The sequence below is a fragment of the Morchella importuna genome (assembly GCF_003444635.1).
Source record: "Morchella importuna strain M04M26 chromosome Unknown Morimp01GS032, whole genome shotgun sequence".
Lineage (NCBI taxonomy): Eukaryota > Fungi > Ascomycota > Pezizomycetes > Pezizales > Morchellaceae > Morchella > Morchella importuna.
Window position 1 is genome coordinate 400,891 of NW_025763429.1, and position 24,871 is coordinate 425,761.

At 49.6% G+C, this 24,871-nt stretch overlaps 9 protein-coding genes across 9 annotated transcripts; 5 read left to right on the plus strand and 4 right to left on the minus strand.

Annotated features, from left to right (window-relative positions):
• Window positions 1-40: 40 nt before the first annotated feature.
• Window positions 41-828, minus strand: LAJ45_08899 (uncharacterized protein; the record flags this gene model as incomplete). The annotated part of the gene is made up of 4 exons (XM_046118447.1): window positions 41-170; window positions 243-337; window positions 417-685; window positions 774-828. The coding sequence occupies 4 exons, from the start codon at window positions 826-828 to the stop codon at window positions 41-43; spliced, it is 549 nt and encodes a 182-aa protein (XP_045968403.1).
• A 915-nt stretch (window positions 829-1,743) lies between these two features.
• LAJ45_08900 (uncharacterized protein) lies at window positions 1,744-2,523 on the plus strand (the record flags this gene model as incomplete). Its single annotated transcript, XM_046118448.1, has 1 exon — window positions 1,744-2,523. One exon carries the CDS (start codon window positions 1,744-1,746, stop codon window positions 2,521-2,523), a length of 780 nt encoding a protein of 259 aa, XP_045968404.1.
• Window positions 2,524-4,331: 1,808 nt separating this feature from the next.
• LAJ45_08901 (uncharacterized protein) lies at window positions 4,332-6,101 on the minus strand (the record flags this gene model as incomplete). The annotated part of the gene is made up of 1 exon (XM_046118449.1): window positions 4,332-6,101. One exon carries the CDS (start codon window positions 6,099-6,101, stop codon window positions 4,332-4,334), a length of 1,770 nt encoding a protein of 589 aa, XP_045968405.1.
• A 1,872-nt stretch (window positions 6,102-7,973) lies between these two features.
• Window positions 7,974-9,212, minus strand: LAJ45_08902 (uncharacterized protein; the record flags this gene model as incomplete). The annotated part of the gene is made up of 1 exon (XM_046118450.1): window positions 7,974-9,212. The coding sequence occupies one exon, from the start codon at window positions 9,210-9,212 to the stop codon at window positions 7,974-7,976; it is 1,239 nt and encodes a 412-aa protein (XP_045968406.1).
• Window positions 9,213-11,999: 2,787 nt separating this feature from the next.
• Window positions 12,000-12,732, plus strand: LAJ45_08903 (uncharacterized protein; the record flags this gene model as incomplete). Its single annotated transcript, XM_046118451.1, has 3 exons — window positions 12,000-12,135; window positions 12,279-12,356; window positions 12,419-12,732. The coding sequence occupies 3 exons, from the start codon at window positions 12,000-12,002 to the stop codon at window positions 12,730-12,732; spliced, it is 528 nt and encodes a 175-aa protein (XP_045968407.1).
• Window positions 12,733-15,694: 2,962 nt separating this feature from the next.
• Window positions 15,695-17,038, minus strand: LAJ45_08904 (uncharacterized protein; the record flags this gene model as incomplete). Its single annotated transcript, XM_046118452.1, has 3 exons — window positions 15,695-16,473; window positions 16,607-16,866; window positions 16,929-17,038. The coding sequence occupies 3 exons, from the start codon at window positions 17,036-17,038 to the stop codon at window positions 15,695-15,697; spliced, it is 1,149 nt and encodes a 382-aa protein (XP_045968408.1).
• Window positions 17,039-17,572: 534 nt separating this feature from the next.
• On the plus strand, window positions 17,573-18,466 carry LAJ45_08905 (uncharacterized protein; the record flags this gene model as incomplete). The annotated part of the gene is made up of 3 exons (XM_046118453.1): window positions 17,573-18,109; window positions 18,209-18,315; window positions 18,379-18,466. The coding sequence occupies 3 exons, from the start codon at window positions 17,573-17,575 to the stop codon at window positions 18,464-18,466; spliced, it is 732 nt and encodes a 243-aa protein (XP_045968409.1).
• Window positions 18,467-22,069: 3,603 nt separating this feature from the next.
• LAJ45_08906 (uncharacterized protein) lies at window positions 22,070-22,955 on the plus strand (the record flags this gene model as incomplete). The annotated part of the gene is made up of 3 exons (XM_046118454.1): window positions 22,070-22,319; window positions 22,414-22,499; window positions 22,590-22,955. The coding sequence occupies 3 exons, from the start codon at window positions 22,070-22,072 to the stop codon at window positions 22,953-22,955; spliced, it is 702 nt and encodes a 233-aa protein (XP_045968410.1).
• Window positions 22,956-23,551: 596 nt separating this feature from the next.
• LAJ45_08907 (uncharacterized protein) lies at window positions 23,552-24,821 on the plus strand (the record flags this gene model as incomplete). The annotated part of the gene is made up of 3 exons (XM_046118455.1): window positions 23,552-23,852; window positions 23,911-24,098; window positions 24,474-24,821. 3 exons carry the CDS (start codon window positions 23,552-23,554, stop codon window positions 24,819-24,821), a joined length of 837 nt encoding a protein of 278 aa, XP_045968411.1.
• Window positions 24,822-24,871: the final 50 nt, after the last annotated feature.

A 24,871-nucleotide genomic window follows, 5' to 3' on the forward strand; every position in this document is an offset into this window, starting at 1 on the left:
CCCCCTTCCAGTACGTTCTACGTGATTATTCCCAATTTAATTAAGCCATCCAGTAGTCCTTGGTGAGGTACGCGCAGTAGCTGGCCATCCCCGCGAACCACAGCTGGGCACCGTAGTATCCAATCGGTCTTCCAACACCCATAGTTCCAGCACTGCGGAGGCCAAATTCACTATGGCCGGACCATCCACGTCAGTGTACAAAATCAAAGGCGTGGGGGGGGGGGGGGGGGGGGAGTACTCACATGTGAGCAGCCTTGAGCATGAAGTACGTCCCAAGCGCATAGCTCATCATCTTATGGTCCGCACCGTTGAGCTCCGCGAGAAATGTAAAAATCATCTACCACACGCACGTACGATCAGACACGACCTCCTCCTTCTTCTTCCCTCGATCAACCACACGCTTAGGTTACACTTACAGCCATCGGCACAGTCTCAATGAAGTTACCGTAGCACCTGACTGCCAAGTACAGCGGATCCGGCTTGTCTGCAAGGGTCTTCTTTCTGGTTCCAGCGAGCTCTGTCTTGTTCGCCCCGGCGCCGCCCATCTCGGCCTTGCCGGGCGAGGGGGATGAGGCCCCGATGTGGTCACCGAGGGCCGTCCCGGTGGTGAGACGGATGTATACGACGCGGCCAGAGAGAAGGAAAAAGTACGCCCCGAAGGGAAGGCACCATGCAGCGGTCGCAGCTGTGGAAATTTTAGAAGGAGGCCTAATATAATAGGGGTGGGTGGGCGCTTCGGGGGCCAGAGAAAGAAAAAAAAAAAAAAAACTCACGGGTGAGAAGACGGGGCATGAGCCCAACAGTGGTGGTAGTTGAGTAGTTGTCCATTTTACTATAGTTTTAATTCGGGTATATATAATTTGTTGATGATAGCTGACAGTTAACTTGGTGAGGATGATGCAGATGGGAGTGAGGATGATGATGCAGATGGGAGAGAGGATCAGGAGGAAGGGTGTTATGGGGGGGGGTTTATACGTTAGCTATAGCTATAGGGGGGGAGGAGGCACTGTTAGGAGAAAGATCAAAGGGGGGACCAACAGATATCTCACACGGGTCTCTATTTGCGTCATAGCGGGCTACCTAGCTACTTATCGTGCTGGTTCGGTGTGTCCGGGGGATTGACACCTAAATGTTTAATTAGACGAGCCCTCATCATCCATGCAGTTTGTTGGTGGTTAGTCTCTATTGATTTCATCTTATCTTATCAGTAGCACTGATAGCTATCTCTTGGCAGCTAGGCTGTCTAACCAGATCTGTTGTCTTTACAATACACCTAGCGCAAATCGAAAGCAATCTTTCAAGAGCATCATCTTCCCTCTATTAGTCTTACGAGAGCACTTAAAACAAGTCTATATCACTTTGATCTCGTTTAGAGTTTTCGTTCAGAGTATTCGGGTTGCCAAGGCCATTTAACTGACCCTAACCCTGATGCTTTCAAGATCAAGTAAATATGCGCTATGCGGTAGTATATTTTTCGATACGCCTCTGTAAAATCTCTTTCAAAGCCGACAAAGCGCCCACATAGTTTCTGCGTCTGCATAACTTGAAAACCTCTACCAGCATACTATGCATTCAAGTATGACTATGCACTGCTCCATGGAATACATAAATACAGTGTTATAGTATTGCCTATATACTTTCTCTCACCAGGTTATAGAGCACTACAATATCTTCACACATCAATACTCGATACTCTATATTCAGCACTCAACTCCCAATACTCAACAACACAACAACCCCAAAATGTGCAAATTCAACCAAGAAATCCACGTCTGCGGACACATCACCTACGCCCTCCACTCCGCCTGTCCAAACCACACACAAGCCCGCAGCCTCACCGGCCAATCCACCTGCTCTTTAATCCCCACCACCACCCACTTCGTCCCCAGCTCCTTCATCCACCAAACCACCACTCTCCTCGACACCAGCTGCAGCTCGCCAAGCTGCTTCTACACAGTCGAGAGCGACCCCTTCCATTGTGACGCTCCCAAAATCCCAAAGACCACCCCCGCGGGTCCCGCACTCCCTCCATCAATCCCATCCTTTAGCATTCCCATCAACCTCAGCCCCGCCGGCGGCCCCTCTCTCTTCGACGAGCTTCTGATCGTAGACCCAACTCTCAGCTTCGTGGAGTCCATCCAGCTCGAGCTCCACTCCCCCGTGGGTGGCGCTCTTGGCTCGCGTAAAACACACCCGATGCGGGCCGGGCGCGCAGGAACGGGCGGCGATATGACGCCGAGGGGTGCGGGTGGCTATCAGAAGCTTAGCCGCCACATGGTGGAGAGGCGGTCCACGAGGGTATGTTATTCGGGGAGCCCGGTGTCCGTGAGGGCAAAGAGATTGTGTGATATCGCGCGTACGGGTGGTAAGAGGAAGAGAGTTCTTGGCGGTAGGTATGTGAAGAGGAGACGTGTGGCGGTTTCGAAGGGTGATGAGGAGGCGTTGACGTGTGGGTTTGAGGCATTGAGTTTTCAGGAAGAGGAGGAGGAGGAGTATGAGTTGCCGATGGAGCTTGTTGTTTGAGGACTTTGTTGTTGGGACTATAGTTGGGTTGTTGGTTTGTTGTGGTCGTGGGGATGTTGTGCGAGATGTGTTTTCTTGTTAGGATCGATTCCAGCGAGATTGAGATGATAGTAGAGCTATCATTGAGGGGCAGTGGCTATAACTTCTTATTATAGAACTCATTTATTAAATTATTCTACATGGGCACTTCTCAATTGCAAGCCTTGGCATTTACGTGAACCGCGATCATTGGCCTGGTTAACAAAAAGATAATCTAGAATCCAATCATTGTCCCCGTGTTGTTAATAATTTCAACTCTCAAACTAATAGCCACGTTGACTTTTACTACAAACCTTCAGGCTTTGTCATAACCTACACGTTCCCTGCTTTCCACCTGAGCCTCGGAGACGACTACGAAGACATAACAATGCCTCAATCCCGTCAAGCCCGACTAAATACAATTTGAAACCCCGAGTAACACCGTCTTCTGTTTGGGTCGTTCTCGAGATCTCGCCGTGGTTCAGCCCAGGTGCCATCCAACCCGCGTCACAATCGCTCACTCGACGAAAATCTTGGCAACGGCGGAACACCCTGCAGAACTTAAGGTCGACATGATTATAATAACCCTTCCATTCTTTTTCGGACCCTCGGTACCGTCCAGAGCCCACAAGAAGGACAGAACGAATTAACGTCAAAAAGCCTCCTCCGCCTCATACGAAGAGGATAGGGCAAACCCACAGAATCCACAACGACCCAACGCAAAAGAGCCCCCTCCCCTTCAAAAGCGGGGGAGAAGGCCAAACGACTGAACGCAAAAAGTCTCCCCTCCCTCAAAGGGGAGGGAAAACCCTACCCCGTCTGAACCCCACGTCGGAGGCACAGAGGAGGCAGGTCATAGCTTCAATTCATTGGCATAGCCTTTTGCGAGCTAACGGCGGGGGGTTTAGATTGCGAAATGACCAAGAATATCCTACGCACGTTCATGGACGATATTGTGACTCGAGTCGCATCGATCGGAAGCTCATCTATATCTATAAGTTGTTGATATCGGCCCAAAATCAAGAAAAACAGCATCCCAGTATCAGATTCAGCCGGGGACAAAAAAAAAAGAATTGATATTGCCCCGATTGGGATTCGAACCCAAGATCTCCTCACAGCTCTAAACCTACGTGCTGAGTTTCTGGTGTGTTAACCACTACACTACCAGGGCATGCCTTTTTGAGGTGGAATAATTAACTTTGAGCCCCATCTCCTCGAGCCCCCTTGGTAGAGTGGGGCACTGTGTACGTAGAGGTACTTGTACTACTGTCTGCCGCAGTATTCTACATCCCTTTCTTGTTACTAACCGGAATCATTTCATATGTAATTGGCCATCTTTTCCCTGCTGCTCTGGCCTGGAACCTTTTTGACTTTGGAGGTACTTTCCCGAGAGGAGTAAACAGAACAATCATTTTGTTGAAGGGCCGTTCGATCCGGCATACATTGTATGTCGGGAGCCTGGGTGCATGCAGGGCCAATCATCACCCGTCATTTGCGAAATTCCTTTTCGTGCTGATCTTTTATATCTTGGGGGGGGGGGGGGGAGATTGCAATTAATTGGCCCTTCTCAAATCTACGTCTCCCCCCATAAGCGCTGCTCTACTACAGTTTGGTTATCAAGACTACATGTACATAGTCCTATAAAAACTCCAACACATCTTAAGTCTCTATCCAAAACACTTCAAACACTAGTCCTCCTATATCTTCACCGACATGCATACTAACTACCGACATAATTATAACCATACCGCTAACTAACACCTCTATCTCAACACCACAGCATAACACCTCTACATATTCCTAAGACACACCAGTGCCAATATCGCCAACGGCAGCGTCACCGCCGTAACAACAGGAAGCACATACGCACTCTGCCTAGTCTCGTCGTAAAGCTTTGGCGGCTCATACTCGCTCCTAGACTCCCCAGACATCGACTCCCCATCATCACTGACGACCGACGGAAGAGACTCAACGTCGCTATCGACACGCTCATATGCGATGATGGGTGTCTCATCGGGGTCCGCAAGAACTATCACCGGAATCCCACTTGCGGGGTCGGGCTGGATCATTGTCGGTATCTTGCGATTGGGGTCGGGGAGCGTTGGGGGGATATAAAGTGGTGCGCGCACAGCTGGTTTAGGTTTAGGCTTTGGGGCGAGGATGGCGATGGGTCTCCTCTTGAACTTGGGGATGGGCACTTTTGGTCTGGTGGTGGTGCCGGTGGATTCGTCGCGGGAAAGGGTTCGCCTGGAGGCGGGATCGGTTTTGTGGGGGTCTGTGGCTGTTCTGGGGGGGTGCCGGGCGGGGAGATCGGGGTAGGTAATGTCTCTTTCTACAGGTTTTTGAGCGGTTATTTTAGGCTTTAGAGGGAGAGTCGAAGCAGAAGGGTCAGGTAGCTTGGGAGTTGAATTTTGGGGAAGAGTGGTCTTGGGCTCTGGATCGAGGGTCGAAGGCCCAAGATTTGGCATCTCAGGATACGTGACGGCCGACAGTCTGGATCTCTTAATACCAGGCCCCAAATCTCTAGTATCACTCTCCGCCCTCCTGCGCCGATTCCTCCTCATCGTCGTACTCTCGCTCAGCTCGCCAATCCCAAATCTCTCCAGCACCACCGGATCACCAGGGCCGCCTTCCACCAGCGCCCACTCCCTAAAAACATCATCCTCAGTCCTTAACGCCGCCGTCACAAACCTCACCACCCTCACCACCCAGTCCTCAATCCACACCGCATCCAGCGTCCCCGCCGCCTGCCGGAACTCCACCGTCCCATACTGCCCCACAGCCTCAAAATTATACTTATAGAACCGACACGACATCTCCTCAATCCTCCTTGCCCCCACAAACCGCCCCGTGTTCATAATCGCGCACAGCGCCAGATACGACCCCGCACCATCCACCATCGCCACCCTCCCGGCCATATCCAGCCGCCGCAACGCCTCATTCCCGTTGCACGACCGTATATAGTTACTCCCGTCCGCGCTCGGCGCGCTCCCGTCCCTGTGCGGCGGATGGTGCGCGTCCATGCGCGCCTCGAAAATCACCACCGCCTTCGCGAGCCGCTTCAGCTCGTCGAGCGTATATTGCCGGCCCAGGCCGATATGCACGTGGAGGCCCGTGGAGCGGTTACACTCCACCCTGGCGCCGACCGCGGCGACGGCGTCCGTGATGGCCGCACACATGGTGTGCACGACGCGCGCATACGTGCCGTAGGAGAGGATCGGGGTGGCGACCTCGACGCCGCCCTCAGTTGCTAGGCGGGATCCGCCGATGGGGCGCGCGGGGCGGCCGGTGGAGGGGTAGATGCTGGTGTCGCGCTTGACGACGAAGGTGGTGTGGGGGGTGATTGGGGTGTGGCCGGGGGGTGGGAGGCGGAGGGATGTGCAGAGAGGGGTGAGGGCGGCGCTGATGAGGGCGAAGGTGCTGGGGGCGTTGAGGAGCTCGTTGTGGGTTTCGATGGGGTGCGGGAGGTGGGTGATGAGGAATTCGAGCTCGAGGCCGAGGGTGATGGTGCGCAGGGTGAGCGGGGGGAGGCCAGTGGGGAGGGTTATGGAGGTTTTCATTTTGGTGGGTTTGGTGGTGTGTTGGGTGTGTTTGGTGTACGTTTGTTTCTGTTAATTGGTAAGTGTTATTTTGTGATTCTTGTGGATTTATATTGCGGATATGCTGAATAGTGATATGATGGGGGTTATAGATGCGGTGTGGACGCATTTTCTTTTCTTATATCCTCTTACCGTAGTTCAAGATACTCTCGGGAATATTTGAAAAAACCAAGCAAACTAACAAGCTCAACACAGGTGGTTCTTTTCAAGACGTCAATCAGCGAAGTTGCGATATCCGAGTGGCATCCCATGACCCCACCACCACCGCAAAGTGGATAACTTACAAGATGGAAAAATCCCTACACACTACCGAACTAAACAACTACCAACCAGCACGCTCGTACTTCCTACCTCCCGCCAATACAATCGGTGATACAAGATTTGCATGGAGCAGATGATCCAGTTAAGCCAGTCAATTGCAGCGTTTATCAATTTGAAAAATGTTTTGAACAACCAGCCATTCATCACCTTCAACAGCAACAAAACCCCACCAGCTTCCGCAAGCTTTTACACCTATCTAACCCTTCTCCCTTCTCCCTTCTCCCTTCTCCCTTCTCACCCCTCGCCCCTCACCCCTCCAAATCCAAAAAATAGACAACCATAACAGCAAACAGCAACATCCGAGTGATACCCCATGACCGAAAATCATTTCACTCGATCCTTCCCGATAGCGCATCCGTTTCCTTTAGCTAAATAGTCACCTATCGCCACTGGACATTGGTTACGGCCAGTTCTCTTTTTAGGCGTATTTGGTGGAGTGAGGGGTTGAGGGGCGTGGTCCATAATCGTAGCCAGGGTATTCAAGATGAAGGTTGAAATTCTTCGCCACGCCTGATCATCATCCCTTGAAAAATCACGATCCGTTCGGCAATTACACTAAGCCCCCGACCGGGCCTCCGAGATAGAGAAACAATAATTCCCAATGTCCCTATTAAGAGCAACTCAATGCTTGCCCATACCCATACCGTACCCGTACCCAATCACCACAGCGCCAACAACCAAATCACACTCCAACCCCACCCTCAAAACATAAAACCCACCCACCGCGCGCAACCCATCAGCCATAATCCAAGGCAATAAAAAAACTAACACCTTCATCACCCCGGCAAAAGCAAAAGTATATGTCCTCAGCGAGAGTCGAACTCGCGACCTTCGGATATCCAGAATCTGATGAAACTGGTCATATTATGAGACCGACGCTTTAACCAACTAAGCCATGAAGACATGTTCGTCACCACACATCACTCAGTATTTGGATCACAAGAAATCATCCGTCTTCATCAACAAGAATTAATTTTTTGTTTATAAAGTTTATGAAGTTGCGCTGTGTGTGTGGGCGTGCTAAGCGAGATGAGTCCTAGTGTGATAGAGGTAACTGCAGTGCCGGGTTGCGATCGACAGGGGTTTACAAGTCGGATTTTTGGTTGGTTTGGGTTTCTGTTGAGACTATCATTTCCAAGCGAGATCCCCCGAGTGATTCCTTGTGAAGGAAGCCGCCGCAGGGTTTTTGTTCTCAACATCTGTTTCAAGAGGGTTATCACAACGAGCGGAAACGATTGGTTCAAATTTCGCAGTTTAATAATCTTGATGTTCTAATAACTCATCTATCGGAACTCGCAGTCTAAAAATGCAAACGACAAAAACACAGCGCATAATTCCAAAACATAATATCAGATAACGGCGCACAAATACCTAGTCATAAATCAGATCCAAAACTCAAGTCTAGAAATCAAAGATCAAAGCACTAAAACAAAACGCGATATGTTAGTCTCGATAAACCACAAACCAATGTCCTATAATTCGTCAGAATATTAAGCAATCGATCCAGATCTGTTAGTTTGATTGCGCAGCTCTACGCTTAGAAATCTTGGCCAAGGTCCGCTTGATCCTGTTAGCTAATCTCTCTCGAACATGTTTGCGATGTATCTTATCGGTCAGTCTCTCACGAATGTGGTGAGAATGTATCTTGGCGGATACCTTTCCCTTGAGCTCCCTTAGGGTGTCACGCTTTCTCATCACACTCGGCCCCTCAGCACCATCAGATCCAAAGCTCAAATCTGCGAGATCAGGAAGTATATCATCACTCTCTTCTGCCTCTTCATTAGAACCGTCGTCACTTCTAGGAGCTTGATCAATATCAGCTGGTAATCCTTGCCGGTCTGGTGGCGGAAGACCATAGTATGCGCAGATATCTTCGTCCCAAGCAAAACCCTGATCGACCCAATAGGCAAATTCCGGGAAACGCTCGTCTGGGGTATATAGTGCGCCGATAATGAAGGTGACCACGTTACGAATCCACTCAAGAATCTTTGTAGCATCAATTGATCCCTCCGCCTGTCGGAATTCGACGGTTCCGAATTTTTTGGTTGCTGTAAGGTTATACTTGAAGTGTTTGTCTGGATGGTCTGGGTCGCTGTTGATCATGTGCAACAGTCCGTTACTAGTAGTGGCCGATTCAAGCTTCTCGATCATCTGGACTATCGAGAGTCCTTTGAGCTGCGCTGCAGCTCGGTTACTCTTAATGTAATCCGCGCTTGCTCGCCTATGGGCAGCATGATGTATTTCCATTACATCCTCAAAGATGACGACGGCTTTTGCGATTCTCTTCAATTCCCCAATAGTATAGTGTCTTTCCTGAATACCAATGTGAACGTGAAGACCGCATTCACTCTCAGGTGAAAGATCGATAGTCGCCCCTTGCCTCTTGACTGCGTCGTTAATTGCGGTGCACATCTCAGGAATTACCCACTCAAATTGATCGCCGAGCAGGATCGGGGTTGCAACCTCTACTGCAACCCCCACATTCGAGCCGGGTCCCTTCCACCAGATATTAATCGATGCATCGTCTTTGACAGTGAATATGACTCTATTACCGGGCTTAGACAACTTTCTTTCGATATCAATGAGTGCCCCTCTGATATAAGAGAACCATAGGCTATGGTCCCGGTTGTCGTCATTAAGATTGAAAATTGCCAGCTCCAGCTCAACGCCGAGGGTGATCTCTTCGTGGTCGACTCCTGGAAAGCTAAGATCAGCTCCGTCGCCAGAGGCTCCACCGATAGAAAGACTCATTTTGATTGGGATATAAAATTGATTTGTGTTTGGGTGATATATTGATAGTATTTTGGCTTGCTGATGTGTAGATGTCAGAATATGCGATATTTTTTTGGTGTTCTGGTGCTCTTATCTGATGATGGAATACTAAAGTGACTGATGATAGAATTTATTGTCGAATATCTTTTCGTTTATATATGATTTGACTCAATTCAAACCAGGAGATCATTACTCTTGAAAAGGGCGAAAGACCAAACCAAGGAGTGTGAAGATCACAATTGCAGTTTGAATAACCCTTTCAACCACGGATTCCATTTTTCGGGAGTTTTCTGAGTACACTGAGTTTTGAAAGTACACAAATATCCAGAGGTTTCTCAAGAGCTTACGATATCCAACAGAAGATGTGTTCCTATGCAAAAACATGCTCAAGTCTTCATGTTTAGTATGCTCCACAAATATCGCATGGTAATCCGGATCTCCGTGGTTTTTCGAGCCCTTGGATTGACAGGATAGAGATCAAAACTTTCCGCATTCTAACAGGAATTTACTAAGTGTTTCCACAGGCAATAAATAATCAAGGATAGTAGGTGTTTTGCGGGCCGATCTTCCTAGCTTTCGAGGTCTTAGAGATATTGATAATTAGGAAATTTAGAGTGCTTTCTCACCTGTATCCCGAACACAAGTGTATAGAACAATCTTGATAGAGCTTTGATCTTAAGGAGTAAAATAAGATATATGGGCCATTATCCTCAGGCGTCACCATTGCCATCACCGTCAATGACTGTCGCTGAGCAGCAACGTCAGGTCGAACCACCATAACATTCGGTAGAATTTGGCGATAGTCTCTGCAACTGCCTTCACAGATTAAACGGCAGAGTCGGATCCTCTGATATAAGAATTCCAGAGGTCTGACACCAACTTCATTCGTGAGCCTGAGGGAAGATGACAAATATGAAAAGAGCGCCCCGTTAAGGGAGTTCTTTTACGCTGTGATAACCATGGGAGATGCTTACATATATTTCTTAAACGCTTTTCAATGTTCCTATGGTACCTCGAGGTATTAAGGAACCTGACTATGAGGTGCACCTAAAAGGGTAATAACCTAATATGGCGTTCAACTGAACTTGTTTGGTGTCGTAGACGTACACTAAGAAATCCTCAATGAGTATCTTTGGTGTTCAGTATTTTGGTATTTTAAACAACGGTTATTACTAGCAGCGACAGTGTTAATATGATATAAGCTTTAGTGGAGGAAGAAAATAGCCCGCACATACCTGGTCATTCAGAGCTCAAAATCAGCCCAATGGTATGATAACAACAGCCCAGCCGTCAGTCAACATAACAGTTTCATAGCCCCCAATTAGATGCCCTCATACATCGGGTGGGCTCAAAGGAGTGCGCCGCTTGCGAACTTCCTTCGCAGAGACCACATATTAACGCATTCAATCCATCACAATATTATACACTCTAGCTTCCGCAACGATAAAACCATCATGACATGGCGTAGCATAGCATACTCGTGTCCTGCTCAAAATCATTCTATGGTTGCAGCCCAAGGGTCTGTGTAAATGTCTGCGGAAATCATCTTTGATGAGACTGTAACAGTGTTTTAAATTGACGTGATTTGTTGATTCTCGCCAACGGGCGATTTAATTCGCGGATTCGCGAGTACAAGACTAATAAATCACTTAGCATGCTTATAATGAAAGGTGTAGTAGAAGGGGGTTACTAACAAGGTACTGAGACCATGACAAAGGATCAATGCAAGAGTCCACAAAAGGGAGTATATTGATCTAATTCGTGGTGAAACTTTCACCCATGATGAGCAAAGAGAGAAGAGGATTATTGAGCATTTCACCAATGTCTCTTCTCTCTCTGCTCGCGAGAAAGATCCCGTGAATGTCAGTATTAGGTACTGAACCACGGCAATTGGGAATGCATGTGGGCATACAGGTTCATTATCCTTCATAACCTATCAATCCCGTTTTATGTCCACGACATCAGGGTAAGTTTCAGCCTTGACTCGAATTTCCACCAATTATTCGCCATTGAGGTGTTGGTAAAGATTGACCAGCAAGATAAGAGGAGTCCATAAGATTTCTTGACATTCGTCAAAAAGGAAAAGAGTGTTGTAAAGTTACTGTTGTCCTCCAGCGGTCTTTTTGCCTAAGGTGGTAGAGATTGTGACATGCCTTGGTCTGTGGAAAGGTGCTGCCTGCCGTAAGGTTGGTACCAAGAGGGTGACTCCTACTCACATATCACCTATCTTATCAATAAAATTGATCTGTTACAAAAATTGCGACCCTCAATTACAAGTATGTATATATACATGTAGCGCGACAGGTAATAAGTGATGGAACGCCCTGAGAGTACAGACAACAAATATTGGTGGCGTTCTACCAAAACAGGTATTGCTCTGTTCCATCACTTATTACCTACCGCTGTATATATAGTGGGCCCGGGCACCATCGACAGACAAGGTGATAACAGACATTGGCGTCGAGTACGAAGACCTCCTAGGGAAAGCAAATAAGAAGACCTGAGATCTATTGGTTTTACTTCCTAGACCCGAACAAAGCCCCAACCGTTGTTCCTCTGGCGTAATATTTGATTGTGGGTTTCTAGTGTCCTGTCAGAAATCACATTTGGGTGTGGCGCGCGCGCAGTTGAGCCTCATCTACGCCACAACCGAGTGACATGGAGTGAACATTCTTCTCCCATCCCCACAAACAACCCCTACCCAAAAAGCGACGAAATAACACATTGCCGAATTTCTCTAGGCAATACTTTTTCTCTGCGGAAGCCATGGTGCGGATCAAGAAGTCTGACCACGTTTTGAAAGCGGCGACGAAAAGCCGCTCCAAGTCATTACCAGCAGTACTTCCAGAGGAGTTAGTTGTCGAATCCGAATCGGAGGTCGAAGAGCTGGATGATCTGGGGGGTTTGAATGATACTCCCTCTGAGAGTGAGGAGGGCGACAAAAAAGAGGTTCCTATAGCGCAGGGCGATTCAGGCAAGTAAAACCCTTCTTTGTCATTGGCAGCTTCATGGATTTAGTTGAATGCTAACAAGTTCTATTTTCAGACCAGGAGGATGCTTCAGACAAAAAAGACGGTGTCCTCATTTCTACCCACTTAGAGATCACCAAGCACGCTGGCGAAGGTGATTCAATTGTCATTGGAATTCTCAATCTGAGTTACCTGCTAACAAGTACAAATTCCCAGTCATCGTGGCCTCTGATGCAGCTACCAGTGCTCTCGAAGACGCCAATGCTCTCGAAGATGCCAGTGCTCTTGGAGACCCCAATGTTCTCGAAGACCCCAATGATCTCAAAGAAGCCAATACTCTCGAAGACACCAATGCCCCCGAGGCTGAAAATGTTCCGGAAGATGTCAATGCTCCTGCAGACGTAGACGCCGACTCAGATGCAGAATCAGACGCAGAAACCGCCAAATCCCCGCCGTCCCAGCCCCCGAAGGCCCTACACCACAACAACTCTTCAACGCCCTCTTCAGCAAATCTCCCGCCGACCAAATAGTCGGCGCCAAATCTCTCCCTGGCCTTCGGGGTCGAGCTGCGTTTGGCGATACCTTGCAAGCAAGCAAGAAAAGGAAGTTTATGGTTGCGGCCTCGAAAAGTGTGCCGATAAAGCGGCTGTTCAGGCGCCAGGTGAAGAGAGCTACGAAGTTGGCTGCGGCCCTGGCGGGTGTGGAGAAGCCGGGAGAGGACTTGCCAGGGAATGACCTGCCAGGGAACGAGTTGCCAGGGAATGACTTGCCGTAAGGCTTTGGCGGTGGGAATTTGGATGCATTTTTCAACATCATTAGGCCGGATGAAAACGAAGGAAAATTTATTTTTACCAAAAGAACACCTATTTCTCCCAGCATCCTTTTTAGACCATTTATACCAACCGAAAAAGTGGACCTCCCCGAGAAGCATATCTTTAGAGATGGTGGTCAGCATCATACTCACGCAGTTCGACTGCATAATATCATCTATTCACTACATATCTATCAAATGGCCCTGTTTGAGATTCGATTGGGCCTATACATGATTGAACACTATTTCGTTAGCACCCATTCTCTACAAGCGCCTTAATGAATTAAACAAAAAAAAAAAAAATCTCTACAAGCGCCCTGGGGGGTAGCCCCGCGCCCTATAAAGAACATGATTGCTAACAGATATATTGACTAGATCTAAATGTTCGACGATATGATAGAGACAAAGAAGAAACCGAAAGGATTAGTATCTAGCTGTGAGAGCTTTGACTGGCCACAATCGAGCTATTTTGTTAACACCCTCTTCTCAAGACTACCCCCCCCCCCCTAAAAAAAAGATTTCACACTCTGTGAGAAAATTATACCTGCTAACCCATGGTCGATACTAGCTCGAACCTTCGGTATCATCACAACGACAAAACAGCAACCAAAGGTACCAGCGCCGGAAGAGGCTTCATCATGTCGACGAACCCGGCCTCCGACGTGCCATCTCTTCCTCCGTTCTTTTGACACAAGTGGAGCCATCGTTTAGACAATCATCGATTTCATTTGAATTCGGGAGCATCCTATTACACGAGAGTTCAGGAAGGAAAAAAAGACATTAGAAAAAAATAGGAAACAATACTATATCAATTTTTACAAAAAGAAAATTGCAATAAGGTCATGACAATTCCCCGAGTTCCTTCTAGCTAGTGCTGGGCACGAGCCTGGTCCGGGGGTCGGGCCGGCGCCTCAGATTGTCGGAAAAAAGATTCGTCGAGGTGTTCGAGCTCAAGAGCTAGTCTCGAGTTTCTATTGTTATACTAAAAATGGCCATCTCGATATGACTTTCATTTTTAAAGACCAACATTGGAGATCTACTTCGATTATGCAATCCCATTTTGCCATTATGATATTAAAATCAATCCATTACTAAGAATTGATAACGCTGGAGCCTAGGCTCGGCCCTCTAGATCTCCATTACTGGATCGAGCTGGATTGGGTCCGCCAGAGGAAAGAGAGCTAGAGCTTGAAGCATTCGAGCCTAAAGTTCGATCAAGCTCACAGCCCGAGTCAGTTAGGCTCGTGCCCAATGTTACTTTCTTTAATCCGTGAATTGACCCGTAGTCTGCAGAACAAGGAACGAGTTGACAAAAGTCTCGGAACGAGACTACTCTACCAGTCCCATGCATTGGTAGGTATCCAGGCCAACACTCTAGAAGCACAACCTACGCCAAGCACCAACGACCACTATTCTCCGGCTAGACATCACCGGCGGACAACAGCGGTTCGGAGACTAGGGTATATTGATCTCACGAGTAGGCTAAGAGGACGGATAAACAAACATTAGGCGAGCAGTTCTGAACTGGAAAGTTATATAATGAAGTGTTTCGTAGATATCTAAATGTAGCTTTGCAAATTGACTTTTTCGCATCACTCGACTCCCAAATCTCGCAGGACATCAGCAGTGGGCGAGTCAAAATAAACCCCCTTCGATCACGGGTGTGTACTTGTGGTGCTGCCCCCCGACTGCGACGGAATTAAGAATTAAAGTCAAGACAGCAGAATAGAAGTCTTTATTTAAATACATTTGGTACAGAAAACCGTATATATCCCTGTTATCATTTTTGATGTTAACTATCAGTTGTTGCATCATATCATACCCCGTGAGCACCATACCTGCCCGACTGAAGACGTCTAGTACTACTACTAAGCAAGTGTTTGAATTCAACCTCAAAAGAACTCGTAGTATAAGGATGGGTGCCGGGGAGTCGACTGGTTCTCAAGCTACTGCTACTCAAGCTACTGATGCTCGAGCTACTGCTACTCAAGCTACTGCTACTCAAGCTACTGCTACTCGAGCTACAAATATATACACACGCCCCACACCCTCACCATCCATACCCTCGCTGTAAATAAAAAGAAAAAGCTACTCAATCTCGAGCATATACCGCACATACCGCACATACCCCACAGCCACCCACTCACTCACTCCCGCATAAACCTACATCACATGTACGCCGTACCGCCGCCGATCTTCTATCTCCGGGTCCGAGTCTGTCTAGCTGTGGGGGGGGGGGGGTTAGCTTCTGTTGGGTATATATGGCCGGCGTTGGGGGTGGTGGGGGAGGTGGGAGGAGGTGGGAGGAGGTGAGAGGGGTGGTTGTACGTACGGTTTTTCGGTTCTAGATAGAGGGTTGTGGGGCCAATGATCAAACTCCCACAAAGAGTCCCAAACACCTTAACCCAAACCAAAACCTACATACTCACACAACACACATCGCAATTCACAACTCCCCCCCCCCCCGGTATAAAACCCAGCTCATCTACTAAAAACGTCCATTTCTCTCTCTCTCTCTCTAGCTGTCTACCCTCTACCCCTCTACCCCTCTACACAATATAATCTACCCCCGCCCCCCTCCCGCCACGCCCCCAAACTCCACAGGGTCAAAACCTCTCCCGCCCACACCCCCCACACCTACCCACCAAACCCAACCCCACCTCACCTCACTACCACCACCACTACCGCCCCACCCCTCCAACATCCCTAACACACTCCTCAAAGCGCCTCCGCATCCCCTCCTCCATCGTAACCACCACCCACTCCTCTTCGGCGGCCGCCACCACGACAGCTCTCTGTATGCGCGCCTCAGGGTGCAGACCCACCAGCGCCTGCGCCGGTGTGGTTGTGGGTGTTGGTTTGGATGTGGTGAGTATGTCGTATTGTGATAGGAGCTCGGGCGTTGTTGGTTCTTGCGACTGGGGGTGTGCTGCGAGAGAGGGGAGCGTGGGGTTGGGGGGCGCGGTCATCTCTATGTCTATATCTATATCTAGCTGTGTCTGTGGTGCTGTATGCGGAGCGGGAATGACGGTTATCGCATCAGCCCCGTTAGCGCCCGCGCCCGCACCAGCAGTCACATCAGCACCCGCCCCCTCCTCCGCCTCCGCCATCACCACCTCCGCCTCCGACGCCTGATCCGGATTCACAACCACCAGCCTCCCCCCGCCGACGGCCGCCAACGTCTCCGCCAGCGCCTCGGCACCCCCAGACTCGGGCTCCGACGCAGCAAGACTCATCTCCAGCGCCATCTGCAGCATCTCCTCCTCGCTCGGGCCCTCCTCCTCCTGCTCCTCCGCCTCCGGTAAAGACATGTCGGGCATCAGCAGCGCAGTGTCGTACCCGCACTCGCCCCACACCGTCAGCTGCGCCATGAATGCCTTGTTCGGATTCACGATGGGCCGGCGGGAGCGGACGAACTCGAGTGCGAGGCGGGCGGGGATGTTGGCGTGCTTCATCGCTGCTATCTATCAGCCACCTATTCTTCCATCTAGGCTAGCAGCGGTAGAAGCAGGAAGTGGAAAGGAGGAGAGGAAAGAAGGGAGAGAGGCAGAAGAGTGAAGAACCATAAGCAACAACCATCCCCCCACTCCTACTAATCCCCATCCTACAATGGACCAGCACCCTCCTCTCGCGCCCGCGACCCCCGGGAGCCGGCGCCGCCATGACCTCCTCGATGCGCCGGATGCACTCCGGCAGGATGCTCAGCAGGTCCGCGTCCGTGTTGTCGCGCAGCCGGAAGTGCGTCTTTGTGATGCCGAGGTTGGGCGGGATGCGCGGGCGGTGCGAGGTGATGCTGATGATGTCGGTGATGCCGCAGGTTTGCAGGATCTCGGCGGATTCGGCGGCTTGGAGACTGCAGAGGGGTTAGACAGGATGGAGGGAGGAGGGGAGGGGAGGGAGGGGAGGGAGAGATACCTGCCGAGCCAGAGGTTGGGGTAGATTTCGTCGAGGTAGCGGGAGGCGAGGGGGGCGGGGCGGCGGGGGAAGAGGTGGGGGCGGGGGGGGAGGTTATCGTCGATGTTCATTGTGGAGAGCTGTCACAGGGTGTGGTTTGTGAAGGAGGAGGAGTTGTGAGTGGTGATGGGATGCGATATGAGGTGAATATTGTTGTTGTTTACGGTCTTCAAAGGTTGTCACCGACACAGACAGGGCTCTGGGGAGCTTTGGCAATGAATGCGGCTGAAGATGTAGCCAAGAATAGACACGCAATCAGATAAGCGAGCGCGGGGCAACGCGAATCTCACACACAGGCAGAAAAGAAGGGGGGGAAATGATCAATTGGCGGAGTCTCTATCTATCTATCCAAGAGGAAACAATTCAGTCCGTCCATCTATTCACATAAACAAACCCTCATTCTCTGATCTCCAAACCTGCCTACACAAACGCTCCAGCTCGCCCTAAATCCCTGCTCTCGCAGCGCCCCAAAGCTTATCCCTACCTCTGAGACCCCACACAACCCCTAACCCTGCCCCGCCCCACCTTGAATATTTCTCCTAGTTCCCCCCACCTTCACCCCACCTTCATCACACACCACCCCCTCCTCCCCTACCCAATCCACAATGTCCACCCCCCGCGTCTTCCTCGCCCGCCACGGCGAAACCGCATGGACCCTCAACGGCCGCCACACCGGCATCAGCGAGATCCCCCTCACGCCCCACGGCGAGACCCAAGTCCGCCAGGCCGGCCGCTCCCTCGTCGGCCCCGGCCGCCTCATCGACCCGTCGCGCCTCACACGCATCTACGTCTCCCCCCGCGTCCGCGCGCAGAACACCTTCTTGCTACTCCTCGCTGGGTGCGCGGGTGCGCCGCTGGAGCATGTGAACGTGCTTGTGACGGAGGAGATTGCCGAGTGGGGGTATGGGCGCTACGAGGGGTGGTTTCCCGCCCAGATCCGTGAGGACCGCAAGGCGAGGGGGCTGGATAAGGAGCGCCCGTTCGACATTTGGAGGGATGGGTGTGAGGATGGTGAGGGCCCGGAGGGGCTGAAGGGGGAGAGCGCGGAGGAGGTGCGGGTGAGGCTGGATAATGTGATTAAGGAGATTAGGGAGTTGCAGGCGCCGTATATGAACGGGGAGAAGAATGTGGATGTATTGTTGGTAGGTGCTGGCGGTGGTGGTGGTTGATGCTTTCTTGGCTACTACAAGTAGTGTGGTGTGGTGTGGTGGGTGCTGATGATGGTGCTTGTGGTGCTGTAGATATCGCATGGCCATTTGCTGCGCGCGTTCACAAAGAGGTGGCTAGGCCTCGAGCTCGACTTCCCGCTCCAGATGATTCTGGAGCCCGGCGGTATCGCGACATTGACGTGAGTATTCCTTCTTCTTTTTCTTCCATTGAGCCTATGGTCCCGTGCTGACTCTGGCACCAGCTACAACCACCACAACGTCGAAGAACCAGCATTCCTTCTCGGCGGCGTCTTCAAAGACCCAACCGCGGATGTGGGGGGTACCGAGTAGCTTTGTTTGAATGATTTAATGTTATAGATACCTAGAGAAATGGTGAATAGACTTTTGTGTTTTCGTTTTTGACGGTTTTGTGTCCGGCTTGCAATTGGTTTGGGATCCATGTGGTAGGGTGGGATCCATGTGGTAGGGTGGGAGTATGTATCTTGCCAGTGCTTCAATTAGGGCCTGTTTGGCTACCCGTCGAAACAGAGTTATAGGAGACAGAATTGTGTCTTGGCAACCTCATAACCTGCGTTTCGTTCCCTTCGAAAATTTCGTTTTCTACAAAAAGAAAGTTTGTGTTTTGACGGCTAAATTTTATAAACTCAACGGAGTTTTTAAAAGGTAGGGAGTACCTACATACCTTTCAGCACCGTTTCGCTGTTGCAATCATCATCGCAACCAACCCAAATCTCACAAAAAATCAAGGTAGACAAATCAGGGGTTTGGCAGCGAGGCCAAATAAAACCCAAACTTTGTTTTGAAAATGCTCTGTTTACTCTCGCATAAAGGAGCAGTTACTAAACGGAGTTTCGATACCTCCAGAACAGCCAAACAGCCCCCTATCTTGAGCCACCCGCTATTCCTGCGTCAATATGCACAGACACCCGGGATTTGGGACCTCTTTGCTCAATTGCGTCATACCATCTCCCATACTTCAATTATCTTGCCAAGCGCAATCAACCCAAGAAGAAGGAATAGCTAACCCACCGGTAGTCTTATTCCTAGCCTGTGGCGCGATTTGTAGTCTGAACGAGGAACGAGTTGACAAAAGTTTGGGCACGAGACTAACCCGCCGGGACCCAAACATTCAACACAAAACCCTATCGCTCAAAAGTCCATCCTAAACTCCCAACATCTTTCCCAAACAGAAGATTCTAGTCCATTCTCTTGATTCCAAGTAGGCCATTCGTAGTTGGCGAACAACCCCTAATCCAAGCCTCCAGTCCACAAGGTTCTAAATATCCAGTACGACACTACACCACCCCCTCGCGGGATTGGGTGAGAGTTAACGACCTTGCAAGGCTTACGGATTGGTATGGCTTGGTGGGTTCTCTGGAAGAGATAATTTCAACCTTGTTTGCCTCGAGCAGTGCCTCGCGGGAGATATATACCATAGAGCCCTGCCCACTACCTGGCCGCAAGGGCGGTTATGGTCCACGTAGTTATCCCGGGAAACCCTCTGTCGCCACTGCCCTCCCTCTGGCCGTAGTATATTGTAACCTCGCTGTCTAGGATGCGTTGCAATGCCTATGTGGTCTACAAGCCATGTCTTCGAGGGGGACTGACTGGACCAGCAGGCTTAGAAAGTAGCTTCGCGCCGACTGTAGCTACATGTAGGTAGGTCTGATAAGGTATGTGATTGATGATGGTGTAGGCTAGGAGGATGGGGAGGAGGAGTCCGCCACCTAGAAGTTCATATCCGCAGCATAAGGCTTTGAGAGCCCCGTTTCGTCACTGGACTAAGCCGCAGTGAGGATTAGTCCCTAGCTAGCTATAGCTGCTGTACTAATTGATACGCTGCAAGGATCTGACGTATTGCAAAGAACGGTGTTGGGAGAAGGCGACCGATGAATATCTTGCGATTCCGATACAGTATCTTTCTAGAGCCGATAGCTTGTTCATTCGTAGGTAGACATCTAGACGTAGATATATGGCAGCCTCGCTCAACGTCAGCCATACAACGCTTTGTGTAACGTTAACCACGCACCACATGCATCCCGTTACTACCGCCATTACTCGAAAAACGAACTTCTGATGCAGATAGGTGCAATTCAAAAATCACTCGAGCGATAATCCCTGGCTGGAGATAGCCGGCTTTTCAAGTTATGGCGGTGCACACATGTAGCTGGGTGTAAGCAAGCGAGGGTTAGGGACTAGATCAAAGTATTACTACGAGGACTGAAAGTCCACGTGTAAAAGCGAAGAATGAGTTTTACTTTGGAAGATTATGAGAAAGCGAGGCCAGGAACGGTGGTAGTGAGTGAGCGCAGGATTAAGCGTTCTCAACGTGCAGAGAACCAGAATAAAAGCCACCTGACAGTAAAATAAGGTTGGTGAGTATTATATTACATGTAGTGGAGACGTATATCAATGGCGAGCGGAAACACGTGGTCAGAATTGAGGTAAGCGTATACATAATGTAAATAGCTACATGTAAATTCTAGCCACTCCTCCTGTTCCTTATCATCATCTTGGTAATTACATTGGTTCACTACTTCAATACTCCCCGTTTGCTCCATATTCGTCGTGAATGATTAGGTTCTCCCTCTATCTATCAAACACGAGATCCCTGATTGGACCATGGTCCGGCCGGGAACATATGTCACTCAGGTAAGTTTAGTGTCCAATCGGGATCATGCTAGTTTTTCTAATTAACTAATTGGCGTAGCCGGACAGCAGATGAAGCTATCATCGACTTGCACAATGAAGTAGATAAACTACACCCATCGCGATGGCGCCATCAAGTGCTCTTCTGTTATACGTTTAATACGCTTAATACGGGAACTACTGCAGGAGTGGGAATATTCCGCCCTGAGAACGTAAGGTATCTAGTGGTCAGTTCGTTTAGGCATGAACTGATTATTGATAATTAGGCTTTTTAGACCGATCTACTAGATCGTTCTGGTGGTCTGGGATCTAAGATTATGGGATTGATGAGAGACTTAATGCAATTGCACCAGGCGACGTTGAGTCTACGGTCTAGCAAGATACTGCTTGGAGGAGCAGGAATTGTAAGTATAAAGAGTTCTCACCCAATTACAAGTCTCGCTGAGTTTTATATGTCGTTGTATTTCTAACTGGAGGATCACAAAATCTTCTCAACCAAATGACTGTGCACAAACACTAGAGTTGTACCGGCACAGGAAAAACTTATAGTAGCAAGGTGAATAGGTATATTTACTGGTAGATAATTTGAAGAAGTGATTTCCTGACGTATACCATTTTATAGACAGTATTGGAGGTATGGGACAAGGATAGGTCACGAGGACAAATGCTATTGCTTTTATGTTCCTTTCTTGAATACCTTTCCTACTATCATGTCGCCATCAATACACTTCGATTCGAGCTTTGTATCATGGATTGAGCCTGAGTTCTCATATTTGATTTAGATCTACATAGGATCAAATCTATCCCAATTTCTGTTTCGCTACAAAACATGTGATGCGTGTTGAATGAGGATATTGTCTAGTTTAGTGGACTTATGAACGATGTTTATATGTGTATAGTTTGCTGCGTGATCATCAAACATCAGTCTTGCCATTTTAGTCTATCAATAAATCAATCAAATTCATCAATCCATTGTCGCCTCTTCGATCGACATACCGTCGTCCATACTGTGACCGTTACGTGACATCTCAACCCTAACCCACTCGCAACCAATCCAATTCAAAACCTAACCAGCCAACTAAGCCCAAGCTCCAACCAAAAACTGTCAGCCGCATTGAAAAACTGCATTTACACATTTGCACTTCTTTGCCATCCTGTGTATAAAACACAGCCTCGGAGGACGGGCCTGACTATACTACCCAGCTAGCTACGATGCTGCTGCTGTGCTGGAGACATCTAGGATAGCTACAGACGCCCTTTAGTCTCGCCGCAGTATTATACTCTATGATCAACGTGCTTGTGCTCTTTATTGCGCTGCTGTGTTCTGTTGTTGCTGGTCGTCCACTGCCGTCGGGGCCTGGGGTTGAGATCGAGGCGTTGCATACACTTACCCATACCGGTGCCCCGGATATCCACCCTGCAAGGACGGGTACGGGTGCGGGACGGGAGGTCTATCTACAAGCTGATACTGCCGCTGCGGGTGTTGGTCTAGAAGACGTCGCGAGCACTGCTGGGTGGGAGATACGTGACGTCGGTGCGTATACTGATATATGACTCTTGATCAGCTTAATTAACATCCCACTGCTGTGTGGGGGTTTTGTGAGTCCCTTGCTGATGATATTCTGAAGACACCGCAAAATCTAGCTCTAGCCCCGAATCATCACCAGTAATCCCATCAGAACTATCATTGGGAGCATCACCGTCAGCTACAAAGGTATGCCCCCCTTCCAATCCTCTATATAAACCTCACTCCCCCTCGCACCTTTCGCCGAGAGCAATGCATACTAACCTTACCCCGCGCTAGTCCCTCTCCAAGCGCGCCGTCTCCACAAAGACTCTCAACGCTATAATTTGGATCTTCGTCACCCCCTGCTTTGTCCTATATATCGCTGGCATGGCTACTCTCCCGGGCACGCGCCTGCGCCGCTGGCTCCAGAACTGTAGGCGGCGCTACGGTAGGGGACATTACTGCGTATGTGGGTTCCGCATGGACGTGCGCGTGCACCGGAGCTCTAACTGGAAAGACGGTGAGTGGCGGACGAAATTTAAGGGGGGCGCGGACGCGCAGCGAGACGGGGGGGTGAATGGGTGGGGAGTGAAGGTGAAGGAAGAGGAAGGGGGGGTGAAAGTGAAGGCGCCGGAGAAGGCGTTTTTGGGGTGGAGGAGGTAGTGGGTGGGGAGATGGGATAGGTGGTTTTTTTGGTTTATTGTAACGATTTTAATTTTTGGAGTCGTGTTGGGGACGGAGGATATATTGGTATATCCATGTTTTATTAGTAGTAGTAGTAGTAGTTATTCGTGGTTTACAGCTAGGAGGTATCTTGGGCTGGCTGTGTGAGTACATCCATGTGGGCAGGACCGCCAAAGTAATGAAGTTTCCATACACCACCAGATCGACAATGGATTGGCATGTGGGCAAAGATGTACCTCTTTTAACGTATAAACTCTCGGCCAACCAGATGGAACAAGGCCTCTGAACCGGGATCTGTTCGTAGGCATCAGGCTACCAAGGCTGATCCAGTCCGAGTGACAACCCATGATCCGGCTGTCTCCGTCTGCACGTGAGTGTAACCTACCAATGTCAGTGGTCGCCCAAAAACACAGACCACATTGTGACACCTCCTACCTTATCCCGGCTGCGTCAACCAACGAGGCATAATGTACTCAGCCCCCGATAGCGAAAACTTGCCCGGGCTCTGTGAACTGCTCATCGTCCATATAGTCAAGCCCGTTTCTCCATGGAGATAAACATTCTTTTCCCCGAGAATGTGGTTCAAAAACCTCCATCTCTTCATCTTGGCCGTTTGGCTTGTTGTTTTGTTTGCCAGCAGTCGCCCGACTGACGGCGAACCCTACGAGGATGCGTTATTGACTCTGCAGTACAGTATCGCGACTTGGCCGTTACGGGCTACGACTTGTCCAGGAAGGCTGGTGTCATGTATCAACGAAATCAGCACTATATTCACTGAGGAAAAACATGAAGGATCCACGCAGAGCTATTGCTGCCCTCCAAAGAGCAGTTGCATAGCTTCTGAAAACACAGGGCGTTTTATCTGTTGCCCTGATGGTAATAACTATTTTTTTTAAAAACGAATTTCCTTTTGCCAGTGCTGACATGGACCTAGGAATTAACTGCCTGCATGGCGCAATAGTCGAAGGCACCGAGGATGGATGTGCGGACACATCATGGACCCCGGCCTTCGGCACCGGCGACAAGGGCGAGGGCGAAGGACAGCCGTTCTGTTGTCTACCTGGACAGCACGGCTTACGCAGTGATGAGGGCAATTACTGCGTCGATATCTCTTCCACAAGTGTATGTGTGTAGTATCTTCACAGTGCCGGCCAGTGCCAGGAAGCTTGAGGTAACGTGGCTTGGCATTTGTGAACTATGGAGGGAGAGATGCATGGTGCAGATCTCTTTTTTTAAAAGTTGCCAAACCACGGTACCGATAATATTTTGGCACAGGCGAGCGAATCTGGGTGTGGCGGAAGAACCCTGTAGGGGTACTCTTGGCCATTCTCTACCGCCTATCTAGGTGATATATGCGGCACCCGTCCGGCTTGGGCAAGATTGCTAGACTATATATCAGCTTTCTCAGTGGTGGTAGAGAATGGACAAGAGTAACCTTACAGGGTTCTTTCGACATACCTGGCACACCTACAAGATACTAACATTCCGGTACCGCAGGTATTAACCAAACGCGAAGGTGCCGAAAACTCCTCTAAGCCCAAATCCGCCAAACAAAAAAAGGCTGAAAAGATCTACGTCCCCATCCTCTACATCGTAACCTGCGGCTGGCTCCCCCTAAGCCTGATATTCGTCACCGTCTCCTTGGTTCGGTCGTATTACAAACAGAAGATCGCGGCGTTTAATCGTGGCACGTGGCGGACACAATTTCGTGAGGTGGATAGGGAGCGGGTAGTGGACGCTGGGCTGAATGGGTGGGGTAGAAAGGTGAAGGACTTGCCGATGATGGAAAATGCCGTGGTGAGGGAGCCGAGAAGGCAGTGGAGCGAGAGGTACTGGAGAAGGTAGCTTGAGAGGGTTGGATATGGGTGGTCTGGTATTGTTGTAGGGTATGTATG